Raw genomic sequence first — 17,205 nt, forward strand, 5'->3', positions numbered from 1 at the left:
TAGACATATAAGACAGGTTACATACAGGGTTGTAGTAGACATATAAGACAGGTTACATACAGGGTTGTAGTAGACATATAAGACAAGTTACATACTGGGTGGTAGTAGACATATAAGACAGGTTACATACAGGGTTGTAGTAGACATATAAGACAGGTTACATACAGGGTTGTAGTAGACATATAAGACAGGTTACATACAGGGTTGTAGTAGACATATAAGACAGGTTACATACTGGGTGGTAGTAGACATATAAGACAGGTTACATACAGGGTTGTAGTAGACATATAAGACAGGTTACATACAGGGTTGTAGTAGACATATAAGACAGGTTACATACAGGGTTGTAGTAGACATATAAGACAAGTTACATACTGGGTGGTAGTAGACATATAAGACAGGTTACATACAGGGTTGTAGTAGACAGATAAGACAGGTTACATACAGGGTTGTAGTAGACATATAAGACAGGTTACATACAGGGTTGTAGCAGACATATAAGACAGGTTACATACAGGGTTGTAGCAGACATATAAGACAGGTTACCTACAGGGTTGTAGCAGACATATAAGACAAGTTACATACAGGGTTGTAGTAGACATAAGACAGGTTACTTACAGGGTTGTAGTAGAGTAAGACAGGTTACATACAGTGTTGTAGTAGACATAAGACAGGTTACATCCAGGGTTGTAGCAGACATATAAGACAGGTTACATACATGGTTGTAGTAGACATATAAGACAGGTTACAGACAATGTTGTAGAAGACATATAAGACAGGTTACATACATGGTTGTAGTAGACATATAAGACAGGTTACAGACATGGTTGTAGTAGACATATAAGACAGGTTACAGACAATGTTGTAGTAGACATATAAGACAAGTTACAGACATGGTTGTAGTAGACATATAAGAAAGGTTACAGACAATGTTGTAGTAGACATATAAGACAGGTTACATACATGGTTGTAGTAGAGTAAGACAGGTTACATACAGTGTTGTAGTAGACATATAAGACAGGTTACATACAAGGTTGCAGCAGACATATAAGACAGGTTACATACAGGGTTGTAGTAGACATATAAGACAGGTTACATACAGGGTTGTAGCAGACATATAAGACAGGTTACATACAGGGTTGTAGTAGACATATAAGACAGGTTACATACAGGGTTGCAGTAAACATATAAGAGGAGGCAAGAGAGTCCGCAGTTGCCTCTTTGACCTGTGCACGAGGAATGACGCAAGCTCTCCGCTCATGTCTACGGTAAGAGCAGACTTATTACCACCATTTTCTCACCGAAACCTGCCGGTTGACATGTGGTAGGGAACCATGTTCGCTTGACCGCTCTGTTCCATTGTAAAGCTTAACCGTCATTTTTCGGGAATGCAAACAAGGAAACAACGGCTGTGTTTGTGATGCTAAAGGCGGCCGCATTACACCGCTTCCCACCTACATCATTCTTCTTTGACGTCTCCATTATTAATTGAACAAATTGCAAAAGATTCAGCAACACAGATGTCCATAATACTGTGGAATTATGCGATGAAAAGAGACGACTTGTATTGTAGCTGTGAACGGTGCTGGACCAAAATGTCGTCTACAATGCGTGACGTCATACCGCGACGTTTTAGCATGATACTTCCGCGCGAAATTTAAAATTGCAATTTAGTAAACTAAATCGGCCGTTTTGGCATGTGCTGCAATGTTAATATTTCATCATTGCTATATAAACTATCAGACTGCGTGGTCGGTAGTAGTGGGTTTCAGAAGGCCTTTAAAAGCATAATCTATGTATTTTTGGCCTAAATTACCCTTTTTAAAGCATGAAAATGGCTAAATGAACCGTAAATATTCATACTGCAGCAGAATTGGTTGACAACATTGTCCAGGGTGTACACCTCCTTCCGCCCGATTGTAGCTGAGATAGGCACCAGCGCCCCCCGCTACCCCAAAGGGAATAAGCGGTAGAAAATGGATGAATGGATCACTATATTGGGTAGAAAGAGAGGGCTCTCATAATGGTATCAAACATATTTAGAAGACTAATGTACCAGTTATGAAAAAAATCCATTAATGTTGAATCATTCCTTCTCCTTGAAAATTAATTGACCACAGTCAGGCCTGGAACCAATAACGTTGATAAAGCAGGTTGTCCTGTAACGTGTCAGAACAACCTGAACGCTTAGTGCTGGCATCTTATGGCCAAAAGGAGCAGTGCTTTTTTTGATGAACTGCTTTGCTGCAAGATTCTTTTCTCCGCTAAAGAAGAAATACCATCAGGCGCATCGGTTTTATCCAAAAACGTATCATTACAAACATAATAACACTAGTAAGTAATAATTAGCCATACATCATTACAGAGCTCGTTTTGTAATACCGTATTTCCTTGAATTGCCACCGGGGCGCTAATTTAAAACCTCTTCACACTCCGGCGCTTAGAAAATGCATGCGGTAAATTTAGGCCTGTGCTTATAAATTTGAGTGTGATGTAAGGATACTGTGTTTTCTATCTATTTATAAATAATGCAGACGAGGCGTGTTGGCTGAGTTCTGGACGTTTACTTTCACAGCGTGCTCATAACAACATTCTAGCTGCCGGCATGGCGACTAAAGACATTACTGTATGGGGCTACTGTGCATGCTCGTCACTACCGTTGCATGCTGGGTAGTGTAGTTCTTATATTGTTATATATATATATTATATTGTTCTTATATATATTCAAATACAACAGATACAATTATGAAAAGCACATTTAATAAAAAAAAACATTAGTATGGTCTTACCTTTACTTATAAATGAAGTCCATGCGCAGCTCCTTCTGATCAAAAGCATTGATAACTTGTTTATAGAAGTCTTCCTTATCTTTCTTCATTTTTAAAAGTCTCTCTGTCTCGATGGAGATCTTCCTTTATTACTTCCTGCTTTGATTGAAAGTCCAGTTTAGAAAACAGTTTTATTTTAGATATGTAATCCTCCATGTTAAAAGGGCAAGCGAGAGGAAAAAATAAACGATCACTGCTCACTCTTGTGTTGTCTATTTGTAAATAATGCAGACGAGGCGTGTTGGCTGAGTTCTGGATGTTTACTTTCACAGCATGTTCATAACAACATTCGCCAGCATGGCGACATACAACAACACTTTTCCGGGCTACCACGCATACTTGTCACTACTGTTGCATGCTGGGTAGTGTAGTTCTTATATTCCCTGGCTCATAACATCACAACTCTTGCTGCTTATGGTCACTTCTTCTGCAGCCGAGTACCGTAGTCGCAAGAAGGATTACTAGCGCCCTCTAGCACCAGGAGGCGGGAGTCATTTAATGACTCATATTTGACACACGCAGCTACGGTATGTTAATAAAACATAGCTGCTTACTGTTCTTTTTAGCATATTCAATAGCTTGGACCTTAAATCCTACTGAATAGCTCTTAATCTTCTTCTCTTTATGCGATTTTAAATTATTGAAATCAGCCCCCTCCATTTTGAAAATGATGACAGGTGAAGTGTCACTCGTGACGTGACGAGTTTGACCCGGCGGAAACTCTAGGCATATGCTAATTATTTTGCAAACCGACTTTGACCCGGCGGAAATTCCAGACATGCCCTAATAAAAATAATATTTTGCGAACGAGTTTGACCCGGCAGTAATTCTAGGCAGGCGTATATTATATACCTGGTGGCGATTTAAGGAAATACGGTACCTGTAATTAGGGGACCTAATGTAGTGTCCTGTGAGTTCTTCAAAAGGCTCCGAAATAAACAGTACATTTAAAGATAAACTGATGAAAAAAAAAACATCAAATTGAATATTAGAATTTTATTACCTAGACAGCATTCCAAACAATTCAATGTGTACGAAATAATGAGCCCTATGTTTGGTAGTGATGGCATGGAAGACTGGTGTACAGTCTTGGTAGGTTGTATGTTGTCACATGCTAAGAAACCTGGGAGCGTGCGTCACGACTCAGGGTCCAGGCGTGGAATCACAGGGAGGATGAGGTTGCCGAATGAGGAGTCCTGAGTGATGAAGAAGCCTGACGAGTGTGCATGTGCATGCTGCAAGGAAAGAGCGCACACTAGTTTCAGCTGTGTCTTAGTTGATGGATTATGGCCTCGATAAAAAACGTGCATCACCTGCAGGGCTGCTTTCTGCTGGACAACAATGTGCTGCTGCTCTGCACTGTCCCGGAATTCTTTCATGCTGGGCCGAGAAATCGGGCTGCTGTAAGATGAAGATGAGGAGAAACAGAGCAGGGGCTCTTAGATGACAATTTACAATCCATCACTTTTAAATGACATTTCTAAGGGTGTACATTAGGTCAATAATTACCTTAAAGGATTGACCTCCTAACAAAAGAAGCCCTGGTCATTTTAACTTCCTGACCTAAGGACTGTTCTACATACTCTTGCCATATTTAAATCAAGCAGGTTGCAATGTTTGTAGGCTTATTTTTTTTGTCCGACAACATTGAATCGACCTATGATTTTATTAGCAGTGGTTGAAGTGTTCTTGGTAACCTCACATGTCACAGGTTTTAAAACAGGGGTCTCAAACACGCGGCCCGCGAGACGTTATCTTGCGGCCCGCACCTTACTATGAAAATTCAATGTTGGTGCGGCCCGCGAGTTTTATATGAATGGCTCTTTACTGCGTCGTACTTGTATACCCTCGATTTTTCCAGGAAACTCTTACTTTTCAGTGCTCCTCCAGCCACTTCGTCTAGCTCTTCCCGGGGGATCCCGAGGCGTTCCCAGGCCAGCCGGGAGACATAGTCTTCCCAACGTGTCCTGGGTCTTCCCCGTGGCCTCCTACCGGTTGGACGTGCCCTAAACACCTCCCTAGGGAGGCGTTCGGGTGGCATCCTGACCAGATGCCCGAACCACCTCATCTGGCTCCTCTCGATGTGAAGGAGCAGCGGCTTTAGTTTGAGTTCCTCCCGGATGGCAGAGCTTCTCACCCTATCTCTAAGGGAGAGCCCCGCCACACGGCGGAGGAAACTCATTTCGGCCGCTTGTACCCGTGATCTTATCCTTTTGGTCATGACCCAAAGCTCATGACCATAGGTGAGGATGGGAACGTAGATCGACCGGTAAATTGAGAGCTTTGCCTTCCGGCTCAGCTCCTTCTTCACCACAACGGATCGGTACAACGTCCGCATTACTGAAGACGCCGCACAGATCCGCCTGTGGATCTCACGATCCACTCTTCCCTCACTCGTGAACAAGACTCCTAGGTACTTGAACTCCTCCACTTGGGGCAGGGTTTCCTCCCCAACCCGGAGATGGCACTCCACCCTTTTCCGGGCGAGAACCATGGACTCGGACTTGGAGGTGCTGATTCTCATTCCGGTCGCTTCACACTCGGCTGCGAACCGATCCAGCGAGAGCTGAAGATCCCGGTCAGATGAAGCCATCAGGACCACATCATCTGCAAAAAGCAGAGACCTAATCCTGCGGTTACCAAACCGGAACCCCTCAACGCCTTGACTGCGCCTAGAAATTCTGTCCATAAAAGTTATGAACAAAATTGGTGACAAAGGACAGCCTTGGCGGAGTCCAACCCTCACTGGAAATGTGTTCGACTTACTGCCGGCAATGTGGACCAAGCTCTGGCACTGATCGTACAGGGAACGGACCGCCACAATAAGACAGTCCGATACCCCATACTCTCTGAGCACTCCCCACAGGACTTCCCGAGGGGCACCGGTCGAATGCCTTCTCCAAGTCCACAAAGCACATGTAGACTGGTTGGGCAAACTCCCATGCACCCTCAAGAACCCTGCCGAGAGTATAAAGCTGGTCCACAGTTACACGACCAGGACGAAAACCACACTGTTCCTCCTGAATCCGAGGTTCGACTATCCGACGTAGCCTCCTCTCCAGTACACCCGAATAAACCTTACCGGGAAGGCTGAGGAGTGTGATCCCACGATAGTTGGAACACACCCTCCGGTCCCCCTTCTTAAAGAGAGGAACCACCACCCCGGTCTGCCAATCCAGAGGTACCGCCCCCTATGTCCACGCGATGCTGCAAAGTCTTATCAACCAAGACAGCCCCACAGCATCCAGAGCCTTAAGGAACTCCGGGCGGATCTCGTCCACCCCTGGGGCCTTGCCACCGAGGAGCTTTTTAACTACCTCAGCGACCTCAGCCCCAGAAATAAGAGAGTCCACCACAGATTCTCCAGGCACTGCTTCCTCATAGGAAGACGTGTTGGTGGGATTGAGGAGGTCTTCGGAGTATTCCTTCCACCTATCCACAACATCCGCAGTTGAGGTCAGCAGAACACCATCCGCACCATACACGGTGTTGATAGTGCACTGCTTCCCCTTCCTGAGGCGGCGGACGGTGGTCGAGAATCGCTTCGAAGCCGTCCGGAAGTCGTTTTCCATGGCTTCCCCGAACTCCTCCCATGTCCGAGTTTTTGCCTCCGCGACCGCTGAAGCTGCACACCGCTTGGCCTGTCGGTACCTGTCCACTTAACTCTCAAATTTCACCCATGCAACAATATTAAGGGGGCATCATTGAAGCACTGCCTTTAGCGTCCTCTACAACCTGTACACACGCGTCAGCCCAGCCACATGTTGTATTTGACTTCTGTAGACGCAGTAAACGACTGCAAGGCATAGTTGATTAACAGCCACGCAGGTCACACTGAGGGTGGCCGTATAAACAACTTTATCACTGTTATAAATATGTGCCACACTGTGAAGCCACACCAAACAAAAATGACAAACATATTTTGGGAGAACATCCGCACTGTAACACAACAGAACAAATACACAGAATCCCATGCAGCCTTAACTCTTCCTGGCTACAATGTACACCCCCGCCCCCTCCAACCCTGCCCCCCATTGTAGCCCGGAAGAATTAGGGCTGCATTGGATTATGGGTATTTGTTCTGTTGTGTTTATGTTGTGTTACGGTGCGGATGTTCTCCCAAAATGTGTTTGTCAATCTTGTTTGGTGTGGGTTCACAGTGTGGCGCATATTTGTAACAGTGTTAAAGTTGTTTATACGGCCACCCTCAGTGTGACCTGTGTGGCTGTTGACCAACTATGTCTTGCAGTCACTTCCGTGGATCTGCAGAATCCTCATACAATATGTGACTGGGCCGGCACAATGTTTGTATGGTGGAAAAGTGGAGGAGACGGCAGGTTGTAGAGGACGCTAAAGGCAGTGTCAACACGGCAAGCCCCTAATGTTATTGTCCAGGTGAAAACCAGGAGAATGATTGCCCCGGGTGATTGTCGGGAGGGGCACTGATATTCGGGTGTTTCCTGGAAAGATCGCGAGAGTTGGCAAGCATGTTGCTAGGGCGGGAAAGCCATTCAAAGAAGGGGAATTCGTTAAAAAGTGCATGTTAGATTTTTTTCACGAAATATTTTCTTGCGGCCCAGTCTCACCCAGTTTCTGCATCTAGTGGCCCCCAGGTAAATTGAGTTTGAGACCCCTGGTTTAAAAGGAAAACAAATACTGTGTTGAGGTTTATTCCTCTTAAAGCAGAGTTAAAGTACACGCTAGATGGCACATACTCTGTGTCAAATGTATTCATTCATTATTACCAATAAAAGTAACAAGTAATCAGAATGTAGGTAAGGTTGTATTTTTGCCTCATTCCTGTGAGGTTTAATCTCTTTTGGACAGGTTGGTAGTACATTCTTCACACATTTGTTGTCACTTCAAGCGAAGCAAAAACTAACCCAGACCTACTGTCATTATCAAAAGAAACACCACCAATGGCTTCCTTATTGTCTGCAAGTCCCCCAAGGCAGTATACCAGGACCTTTACTGTTCCTAATATACGTGAATTACATGCCATCAGCATGCCACTGTGAATTGTTCCTGTATGCGGATGACTCGGCCCTGCTGGTATCCGGCAAGGACAAGTGACAGGTGGAACAAATCCTCAGTGCTGAACTCCTCAATATTTGCACCTGGCTTGCTGACAACAAGCTATCCATACACTTAGGTAAAACGGAATCCATCCTATTTGGGTCCCATATCAAACTTAAGAAGGTCAGTGACTTCACTATAAAAGTGGGTGACATTGTTATCACCAGGAAGGATGAGATCACCTACCTAGGTTCCATTCTAGAGGCTAATCTTTCCTGTGATAAAATGGCAACCAAGGTGATCAAAAAGGTCAACCAAAGAACGAGATTCCTCTACAGAATCTCCTCTCTGGTCAACAAAAGCACCTTGAGGATTCTAGCGGGAACTCTTATTCAACCCTTCTTCGATTACGCTTGCACCTCCTGGTACCCCAGCACCTCCAAAACCCTCAAATCTAGACTCCAAACATCCCAGAATAAACTAATCCGGTTACTTTTAGACCTCCACCCCAGATCACACCTCAATCCAACCCACTTCTCCAAAGTGGGCTGGCTCAGGGTGGAGGACAGAGTAAAACAACTTGCACTGAGCCTAGTCTATAAAATCCGCTACACCTCCTTGATACCAAAGTACATGTCAAATTACTTCCTTAACGTAAATGACCGCCATAACCACAACACCAGGGGGACCTCCACAAACCACGTCAAACCCAGATTTCGATCTAACAAAGGTCTTAATTCATTCTCTTTCTATGCCACATCAATGTGGAATGCACTCCTAACAGGTATAAAAGTAAGTGCATCTCTATATTCCTTCAAAACCGCTCTAAAACAACACCTCCAGGCAACTTCAACACTTTACTAATACCCTCCTCCATTCACATCCCATCTCCCCGGATTATAAACAACTCAAATGTACTTCTAATGTATATACTTGTTCTTATGCTATGTGAACTCACTATGTTCTCTGCTGGCTGTACATATCCTACAAAATAAGACCTACACTGTTTCAATGTCCACATTTCTCTGTTGATGCAATTGTTGATGACTGAAGTTCTGATATCAACCAAAGCTCCTCATCCCACCCCCCGGATTGTAAATAATGTAAATAATTCAATGTACATACTATGATGATTAACTTGTGTGATGACTGTATTATGTTGATAGTATATATTTGTACCATGAATTGATTAACGTGGACCCCGACTTAAACAAGTTGAAAAACTTATTCGGGTGTTACCATTTAGTGGTCAATTGTACGGAATATGTACTGTACTGTGCAATCTACTAATAAAAGTATCAATCAATCAATCAATGCAGTGTCCTCCATCATTGCAGACATTTTCTGTATATGCTTCAAGTGTTTGTTCAACTTAACCCGTCACTTATGTTCCTATACATTTACGCCTGCATGTTAAAAGCATTTGTGAACTGTTGACAGCGATGTATAGCGAAATTTTTTGTTGGTGAATGAGATAATGAGAAATGATCACCACACTTCTACGTCTCTATCATGTAAATGCTGCCTATTTGCTAGGTCAACATTGCAAAGGGAATGATGTTCTTAATAGCTCTGCCATGGATTTATAAAGGTTAAATAAATACATAAGAACAAACTAGGACGTAAGCACTCAGGTGTGTTGCTAAATGTTTGTATACTACATTACCCAGAGGGCTTAGAGCACTGTAGTCAGAAGTAAGTCTGAGCTACGCAATGTGGCTTGGACTAAATGTGCTAGCAACAATTATTTTGCTGGTGTCCTTCGACAGCTCTTTGGTCTTGGCCATAGTGGAGTTTGGAGTCTGACTGTTTGAGGCTGTGGACAGGTGTCTTTTATACAGATAACGAGTTCAAACTGGATCCATTAATACAGGTTACGAGTGGAGGACAGAAGAGCTACTTAAAGAATAAATTACAGGTCTGTGAAAGCCAGAGATCTTCCTTGTTTGAAGTGACCAAATACTTAATTTCCACCATAATTTACAAATAAATTCTTTAAAATTCCAACAATGTGAATTCCTGGATTTTTTTTCCCCCACATTCTGTCTCTCACAGTTGAAGTGTACCTATGATGAAAATTACAGACCTCTGTCATCATTTTAAGTGGGAAAACTTGCACAATCGGTGGCTGACTAAATACTTTTTTTTGCCCCACTGTACTTCACGGGGATTGGTAGAATTGCAAAATTGAATATTTCTGGAGGGACAGGTTAATGGACACCTGTGATACTCAGCTACCTGGTTAGTGTGACTTTAATGAACACTGTGATACTAAGCTACCTGGTTAGTGTGACTTTAATGGACACTGTGATACTCAGCTACCTGGTTAGTGTGACTTTAATGGACACTGTGATACTCAGCTACCTGGTTAGTGTGACTTTAATGGACACTGTGATACTCAGCTACCTGGTTAGTGTGACTTTAATGGACACTGTGATACTCAGCTACCTGGTTAGTGTGACTTTAATGGACACTGTGATACTCAGCTACCTGGTTAGTGTGACTTTAATGGACACTGTGATACTAAGCTACCTGGTTACTGTGACTTTAATGGACACTGTGATACTCAACTACCTGGTTAGTGTGACTTTAATGGACATTGATACTCAACTACCTGGTTAGTGTGACATTAATGGACACTGTAATACTCAGCTACCTGGTTAGTGTGACTTTAATGGACACTGTGATACTCAGCTACCTGGTTAGTGTGACTTTAATGGACACTGTGATACTCAGCTACCTGGTTAGTGTGACTTTAATGGACACTGTGATACTTAGCTACCTGGCTCCTGGAGTGGTCATTGACGTATTCTGCATTAAGCGTTTTCTCTCTTTCTCCAGCTCAGCCAGGATTTGTACACGGGCCTTATTCTGGAAGACTGCAGTTAGTAAAAGAACATAATTATTAGTACAGTGGTATTTATTACACATGCAACTCTGAATACACCCATAAGCAGACTGTGTATGTACAAGGTTGAGCTGAGAAGCTCATAGGCTGACGACGATGCTCCAATTTAACCACGTGTGTTTTTTCCCCCCGACAGTCTCCCTTGTTGTCCACACACTTCAATTGGTGTTGCGGCCCTTTAAAAAGCAGATATGACCTCATCATCGCTTTGATGAGGCTTCCCAAGCAAATATGTTTTCTTGGGTCATGAAAATGGACACTAAAATGTAGACTAATCCATCATGTTAACACAATTAAGCCATCTTCTGCACAGTTGATAAAAAGGAAGCATCGTACCTTAATGCTGCAGATGTCAGCATGAATGTCTTTGGAGAGCTAACGCCTTTTTCTGCAGATCCTGCAATTTGATAACCTGACTCTCGCCAGATCCTTGTAGTTCACTGAGCTCCACACAAGGATCTGGGCTGGAGGGCAATGCAAACTCCTTCAAGATAGTAAAAAATAATGAACCAATCAGGATCGCCGGGCGGGATTTCATAGATGTGACGTAGCGCCGAAGCGACTGTTCGATAGAAACAACGATGGCGGCACGCAGCGAGGAGTTGCGTGCTGACATTGATTCTGCTATTGCAACTGTTGTGTCCAATCTATCAAATATTAATTATTTAAAAGATGAACGGAGAACTATTCACTCTGTCGTTATCCAATATGTCAGCTGTTCTATTTTGGATTTCCCAGCGTGGCTCTCATCAGCGTCACGGCTTGATGTCCATGAGAGGGCTTGAAGTAGCGCCTCATTCAAGATAATGGACAAGTGCTTCATCCAATCACATACAAGGATTTTTTTTACAAAGCCCCGCCTTCTGAAATACATCTCCCACTGAGAAGTCCCACATCCTTGTGTGGAGGTCAGCCAACTACAAGGATCTGGCCAGAGTCAGGTTAGCAATTTGATCCACTTATACCAGGGGTCGGCAACCTTTACCACTCAAAGAGCCATTTTGACCCATTCCACAAAGTAAAGTAAACAATGGGAGCCACATAACTCTTTTGAAATTTATAATGAAATAATACTGCATACAGAGTTTTCTTCTGCTTTGTGCTATGTATAAACCAGGGGTCTAAGACACGCGGCCCGCACCGTAATATGATAATTTTATGTTAGTGTGACCCGCGAGTTTTATATGAATGCCGTTTGACAGCGTCACACCTGACAACCCTTCCAATTTTTCCGGGAGACTAACGAATTTCAGAGTAATTATTCTCTCGAATGTACGCTGTTGTTCACCCAATGAACAATAATAACGGCGTACAATTATGGCACAACCGCTAGCGCCATATACAACTTTTACTAAAAGCTTGCCAGCCCAAAGAAATGTTTGATGAGGTTATTGCATACACACGTGACTGCAAGGCATCCTTATTCAACAGCAATACAGGTCACACTGAGGGTGGCCGTTTTAACAACTTTAGCACTCTTACTAATATGCGCTGCACTGTGAACCCACACCAAACAAGAATAACAAACACATTTCAGGAGAACGTCCGCACTATAACACAACATAAACACGACAGAACAAATACCCAGAATCCCATGTATTCCTAACTATTCCGGGCTACATTAAACACCCAGCTACCATCAACCCTCCGTGCGTCGGTTGAGGTGAACAGGGTTTGGAGGGAGGGCAGGGGTGTATAATGTAGCCTGGAAGTGTTAGGGATACATGGGATTCTGTGTATTTGCTCTGTCGTGTTTATGTTGTGTTATAGTGCGGATGTTCTACCGAAATGTGTTTGTCATTCTTGTTTAATGTGGGTTCAGAGTGTGGCGCATATTAGTAAGAGTGTTAAAGTTGTTTATATCACAACCCTCAGTGTAACCTGTAAGGCTGTTGACCAAGTATGCATTGCAGTTGCGTATGCATTTAGATAGAGGTCGCATCCAAAATGTGACCGGCCGGCCGGCACGCAAATAACATGGTGCAAATCCTGGCGCGATGACATGTAGAAAGGGTGTCGAGGCATTGACATCACGGCAAGCCCTTAAAGTTGATGTCTGGGTGAAAATCGAAAAATGTTCACGACAGGAGATTTCTGGTAGAGGCACTGAAATCTGGAAACCTACCAGAGGGGTCGGGGCGGTCGGATAGTATGCAGCTGAGCCACATCAGAGTGGTCAAAGAGCCGCGGGTTGCCGACCCCTGACTTATGCAGAATGACGACGTAACTGCTTTTTTCAAAGTGAAGAACTTTTTATCCATTGTGGACTGGTATGAAAAGAAACCATGCAGTTAATATCAGGAATTGAATGCATAGCAATGTTTACTGCGCTGGCAACATCAACTCCTCTTAGTCTCTGAACTATTTAGCCCACCCTGGTCATCTAGATCTGGGGATTTTAAACTTTTAGAAAACTACAGGAGGCCCACTAAAATATTAACAATGTATTAATAATCTTACTCTTGATATTTACAATATTTTGTAATTATATCTAACCTAGTTAGTTTAACAGGGCAAACTTTGCCAAATGATATGACACCTTGTTTTAATCACAAAGATTATTATCAAGGTTTAGGTCAGGCTGATTACAAAAATAAAAATCTAATATTTTGCAAAAGAAGTAACTCATTAAAGGCCTACTGAAATGAGATTTTCTTATTTAAACGGGGATAGCAGGTTCATTCTGTGTCATACTTGATCACTTTGCGATATTGCCATATTTTTGCTGAAAAGGATTTAGTAGAGAACATTGATGATAAAGTTCGCAACTTTTGGTCGCTAATAAAAAAACCTTGCCTGTACCGGAAGTAGCAGATGATGTGTGCGTGACGTCACGGGTTGTGGAGCTCCTCACATTGTTTACAATCATGGCCACCAGCAGCGAGAGCGGTTCGGACCGAGAAAGCGACGATTTCCCCATTAATTTGAGCGAGGATAAAATATTCGTGGATGAGGATAGTGAGAGTGACAGACTAGAGAAAAAAAAAAGACAGGGCAGTGGGAGCGATTCAGATGTTATTAGACACATTTACTAGGATCATTCTGGAAAATCCCTTATCTGCTTATTGTGTTACTAGTGTTTTAGTGAGATTATATAGTCTTTGATTGATTGATTGATACTTTTATTAGTAGATTGCACAGTTCAGTACATATTCCGTACAATTGACCACTAAATGGTAACACCCGAATAAGTTTTTCAACCTGTTTAAGTCGGGGTCCACGTTAATCAATTCATAGTAGTCGTACCTGAAAGTCGGAGGGGTGTGGCTACGGGTGTGGTGACCGCCAGTGTCTCTGAGGGAAGCCACGTTTCTCGACGAGGCGAAGGCAGCCGGTTGGGCCGTGCTGACCTATTTTTCCCCCTCCTCCACGGTGGAAGCATCGCACGTTCAGGGGTGGCGGGTCGGAGGAGGCATGAGAGTATGCAGCTGCCTCTTTGACAGGTGCACGAGGAACGACGCAAGGTCTTTAATATGGAACAGAGCGGGCAAGCGAACATGGTTCTCTACCACATGTCAACCAGCAGGTTTTGGTGAGAAAATTGCGGTAAAAAGTCGCCTCCTAACGGAGATCAGTGGAGCTTGTGCCGTCCATGCAGCTGTCGTGACTTCCCTCAGAGACTGGCGTCAACACACCCCTCCGACTATCAGGTACTATTTAAATCATTAAAACACTAGCAACACAATGGAGAGATAAGGGATTTCCCAGAATTATCCTAGTAAATGTGTCTAAAAACATCTGAATCGCTCCCAATGCAATCGCCTTTTAAAAAAAAAAAACTTTATTCATATATATATATTTTTTTTTTCTAGTCCTTCGCTATCAATATCCCCATCCACAAATCTTTCATCCTTGCTCAAATTAATGTGGAAATTGTCGTTTTCTCGGTCCGAATAGCTCTTTCTGCTGGAGGCTCACATTATAAACAATGTGATGATGTGAGGAGCCCTCACACCAGTGACGTCATCATCTGCTACTTCCGGTAAAGGCAAGGCTTTTTTATTAGCGACCAAAAGTTGCAAACTTTATCGTCGATGTTCTCTACTAATTCCTTTCAGCAAAAATATGGCAATATCGCGAAATTATCAAGTATGATACATAGAATGGACCTGCTATCCCCGTTTGAATAAGAACATCTCATTTCAGTAGGCCTTTAAAGAGAACGGCGAGCAAAGGAGTGAAATAGCGAGGGTCAGCCCTGCGATGAGGGGCGACTTGTCCAGGGTTGTAGCTGAGGTAGGCAACAGCGCCCCAAAGGGAATAAGCGGTAGGAAATGGATGGCTAGTTCGGCAAGCTTGATAACGACAAAGCACAACAAGACGCTGCCGTCATACTCGCACAGGGAGTAACTTTACCTGGTCCTGGAGGATTAGCAGTCATATCGAGGATGGAAAAGAGAGATTAAGTGGAGATAATAAAGTCAGTCTTTGCTTTATTTGCCTGCAACGTGTCGCCTACCCACGTGTCTGCTTTCTTGTGTCCTCGCGCGGTGCTTCTCTCGGGCGCCCTACTAAGGTGTCCGCGCGGATGCCTGATTACAAATACGACAAACCTTCCAATTCCAAAAACATCAAATACATACCGTTATCAAACACATCGTGATACTACAAACTCAATTTAACGGGAGAAAATACGTACGTTATTCAAAGTAATTGCGCGCGTCTCGTCGTGACAGAGAGTCGCGGTGTTTACTTCCGGGCTGTCAGCGTTTCACTTCCGCAGCTGCGCAGTAGAGCTGCGCTGACTATCGGGAGCAAATAGCGGCTCCGAGCTGCACCGGAAGACACACGGAGCCGAGCAGCGGACGCATAACGAGCGCTCGCAGGAAACTTCGCCTCCGCTTCCAGCCAAAAGTCAGCCGAGCCCCCGCCGAGCACCATGAGTGTCGGCGCCCCGCGAGGCCTGGCCAGCTCGGGGCAGAAGCACCTCGGCGACATTGTCCACCCGCTGTCCGCCGCCGAGGAGCCTCTGTCCCCGGGGCCACATGTCAGCCTCACCGCGGGGCCGGATGTCGGCGTCACCCTTGGGGGCCACAAGGTAGGCACCGCGTCGCTGGACATAAGTGAGGAAAAAGAGCAGTGATGGTGCTTTCATTCATTCATCTTTACTAACCTGTTGGTGCTAAATGCCTTTTTCAAACTTAACCATTTTGAAGTACAAATATTATTGGGATAGCAAGGGTTATTATTATTATTATTATTATTATTATTATTAAAGGCCGACTGAAATGAGATTTTCTTATTTAAACGGGGATAGCAGGTCCATTCTATGTGTCATACTTGATCATTTCGCGATATTGCCATATTTTTGCTGAAAGGATTTAGTAGAGAACATCGACGATAAAGTTCGCAACTTTTTGTCGCTAATAAAAAAGCCTTGCCTGTACCGGAAGTAGCAGACGATGTGCGTGTGATGTCACGGGTTGTGGAGCTCCTCACATCTGAACATTGTTTACAATCATGGCCACCAGCAGCGAGAGCGATTCGCACCGAGAAAGCGACAATTTCCCCATTAATTTGAGCGAGGATGAAAGTTGTGGATGAGGATAGTGAGAGTGAAGGACTAGAAGAAAAATAAAAGAAAAGACGAGGACTGTTATTAGACAAATTTCCTAGGTTATTGTGGAAAATCCCAACCATCCATCTTCTTCCGCTTATCCGAGGTCAGGTCGCGGGGGCAACAGCCTAAGCAGGGAAGCCCAGACTTCCCTATCCCCAGCCACTTCGTCCAGCTCTTCCCGGGGGATCCCGAAGCGTTCCCAGGCCAGCCGGGAGACACAGTCTTCCCAACGTGTCCTGGGTCTTCCCCGTGGCCTCCTACCGGTTGGACGTGCCCTAAACACCTCCCTCAGGAGGCGTTCGGGTGGCATCCTGACCAGATGCCCGAACCACCTCATCTGGCTCCTCTTGATGTGGAGGAGCAGCGGCTTTACTTTGAGCTCCTCCCGGATGGCAGACGTTCTGTCATGACCCTAAGCTCAGGACCATAGGTGAGGATGGGAATTTAGATCGACCGGTAAATTGAGAGCTTTGCCTTCCGGCTCAGCTCCTTCTTCACCACAACGGATCGGTACAACGTCCGCATTACTGAAGACGCCGCACCGATCCGCCTGTCGATAACACGATCCACTCTTCACTCACTCGTGAACAAGACTCCTAGGTACTTGAACTCCTCCACTTGGGGCAGGGTCTCCTCCCCGACCCAGAGATGGCACTCAACCCTTTTCCGGGCGAGAACCATAGACTCGGACTTGGAGGTGCTGATTTTCATTCCGGTCGCTTCACACTCGGCTGCGAACCAATCCAGTGAGAGCTGAAGATCCCGACCAGATAATGCCATCGGGACAACATAATCTGCAAAAACCCTGCAAAAAAGGGTTGTTATTATTATTATCAACATCATTGGGATAGCAAGGGTTGTTATTATTATCATTGTGATAGCAAGGGTTGTTA

General features: G+C 44.3%; 2 protein-coding genes across 2 annotated transcripts in view; one reads left to right on the forward strand and one right to left on the reverse strand.

Moving 5' to 3' along the window:
* Positions 1-3,809: 3,809 nt before the first annotated feature.
* On the reverse strand, positions 3,810-15,537 carry inip (ints3 and nabp interacting protein). Its single transcript, XM_061876974.1, has 5 exons — positions 15,392-15,537; positions 15,109-15,305; positions 10,627-10,723; positions 4,142-4,229; positions 3,810-4,063 (listed from the first exon to the last, which is right to left on the reverse strand). The coding sequence occupies exons 2-5, from the start codon at positions 15,131-15,133 to the stop codon at positions 3,965-3,967; spliced, it is 309 nt and encodes a 102-aa protein (XP_061732958.1). The 5' UTR covers positions 15,134-15,305; positions 15,392-15,537; the 3' UTR covers positions 3,810-3,964.
* Positions 15,486-17,205, forward strand: part of snx30 (sorting nexin family member 30) — a 35,710-nt gene continuing 33,990 nt past the window's right edge. Inside the window, exon 1 of the mRNA XM_061876973.1 lies at positions 15,486-15,790. Coding sequence (XP_061732957.1) covers positions 15,632-15,790 — 159 coding nt within the window. The 5' untranslated portion in view covers positions 15,486-15,631. The remainder of the gene's footprint in view (positions 15,791-17,205) is intronic.

This window comes from Nerophis ophidion, linkage group LG17, assembly GCF_033978795.1.
Source record: "Nerophis ophidion isolate RoL-2023_Sa linkage group LG17, RoL_Noph_v1.0, whole genome shotgun sequence".
Lineage (NCBI taxonomy): Eukaryota > Metazoa > Chordata > Actinopteri > Syngnathiformes > Syngnathidae > Nerophis > Nerophis ophidion.

Excerpts from the sequence above, each read along its gene's own strand:
- inip (XM_061876974.1), bottom strand. The coding sequence starts at position 15,133 with ATGACTGCTAATCCTCCAGGACCAG. Across the intron at positions 10,724-15,108 it reads TGCTAATCCTCCAGGACCAG|TCTTCCAGAATAAGGCCCGT; the intron begins GTAAAGTTACTC and ends TACTAACTGCAG. Across the intron at positions 4,230-10,626 it reads ATGACCACTCCAGGAGCCAG|CAGCCCGATTTCTCGGCCCA; the intron begins GTAGCTAAGTAT and ends TTCATCTTACAG.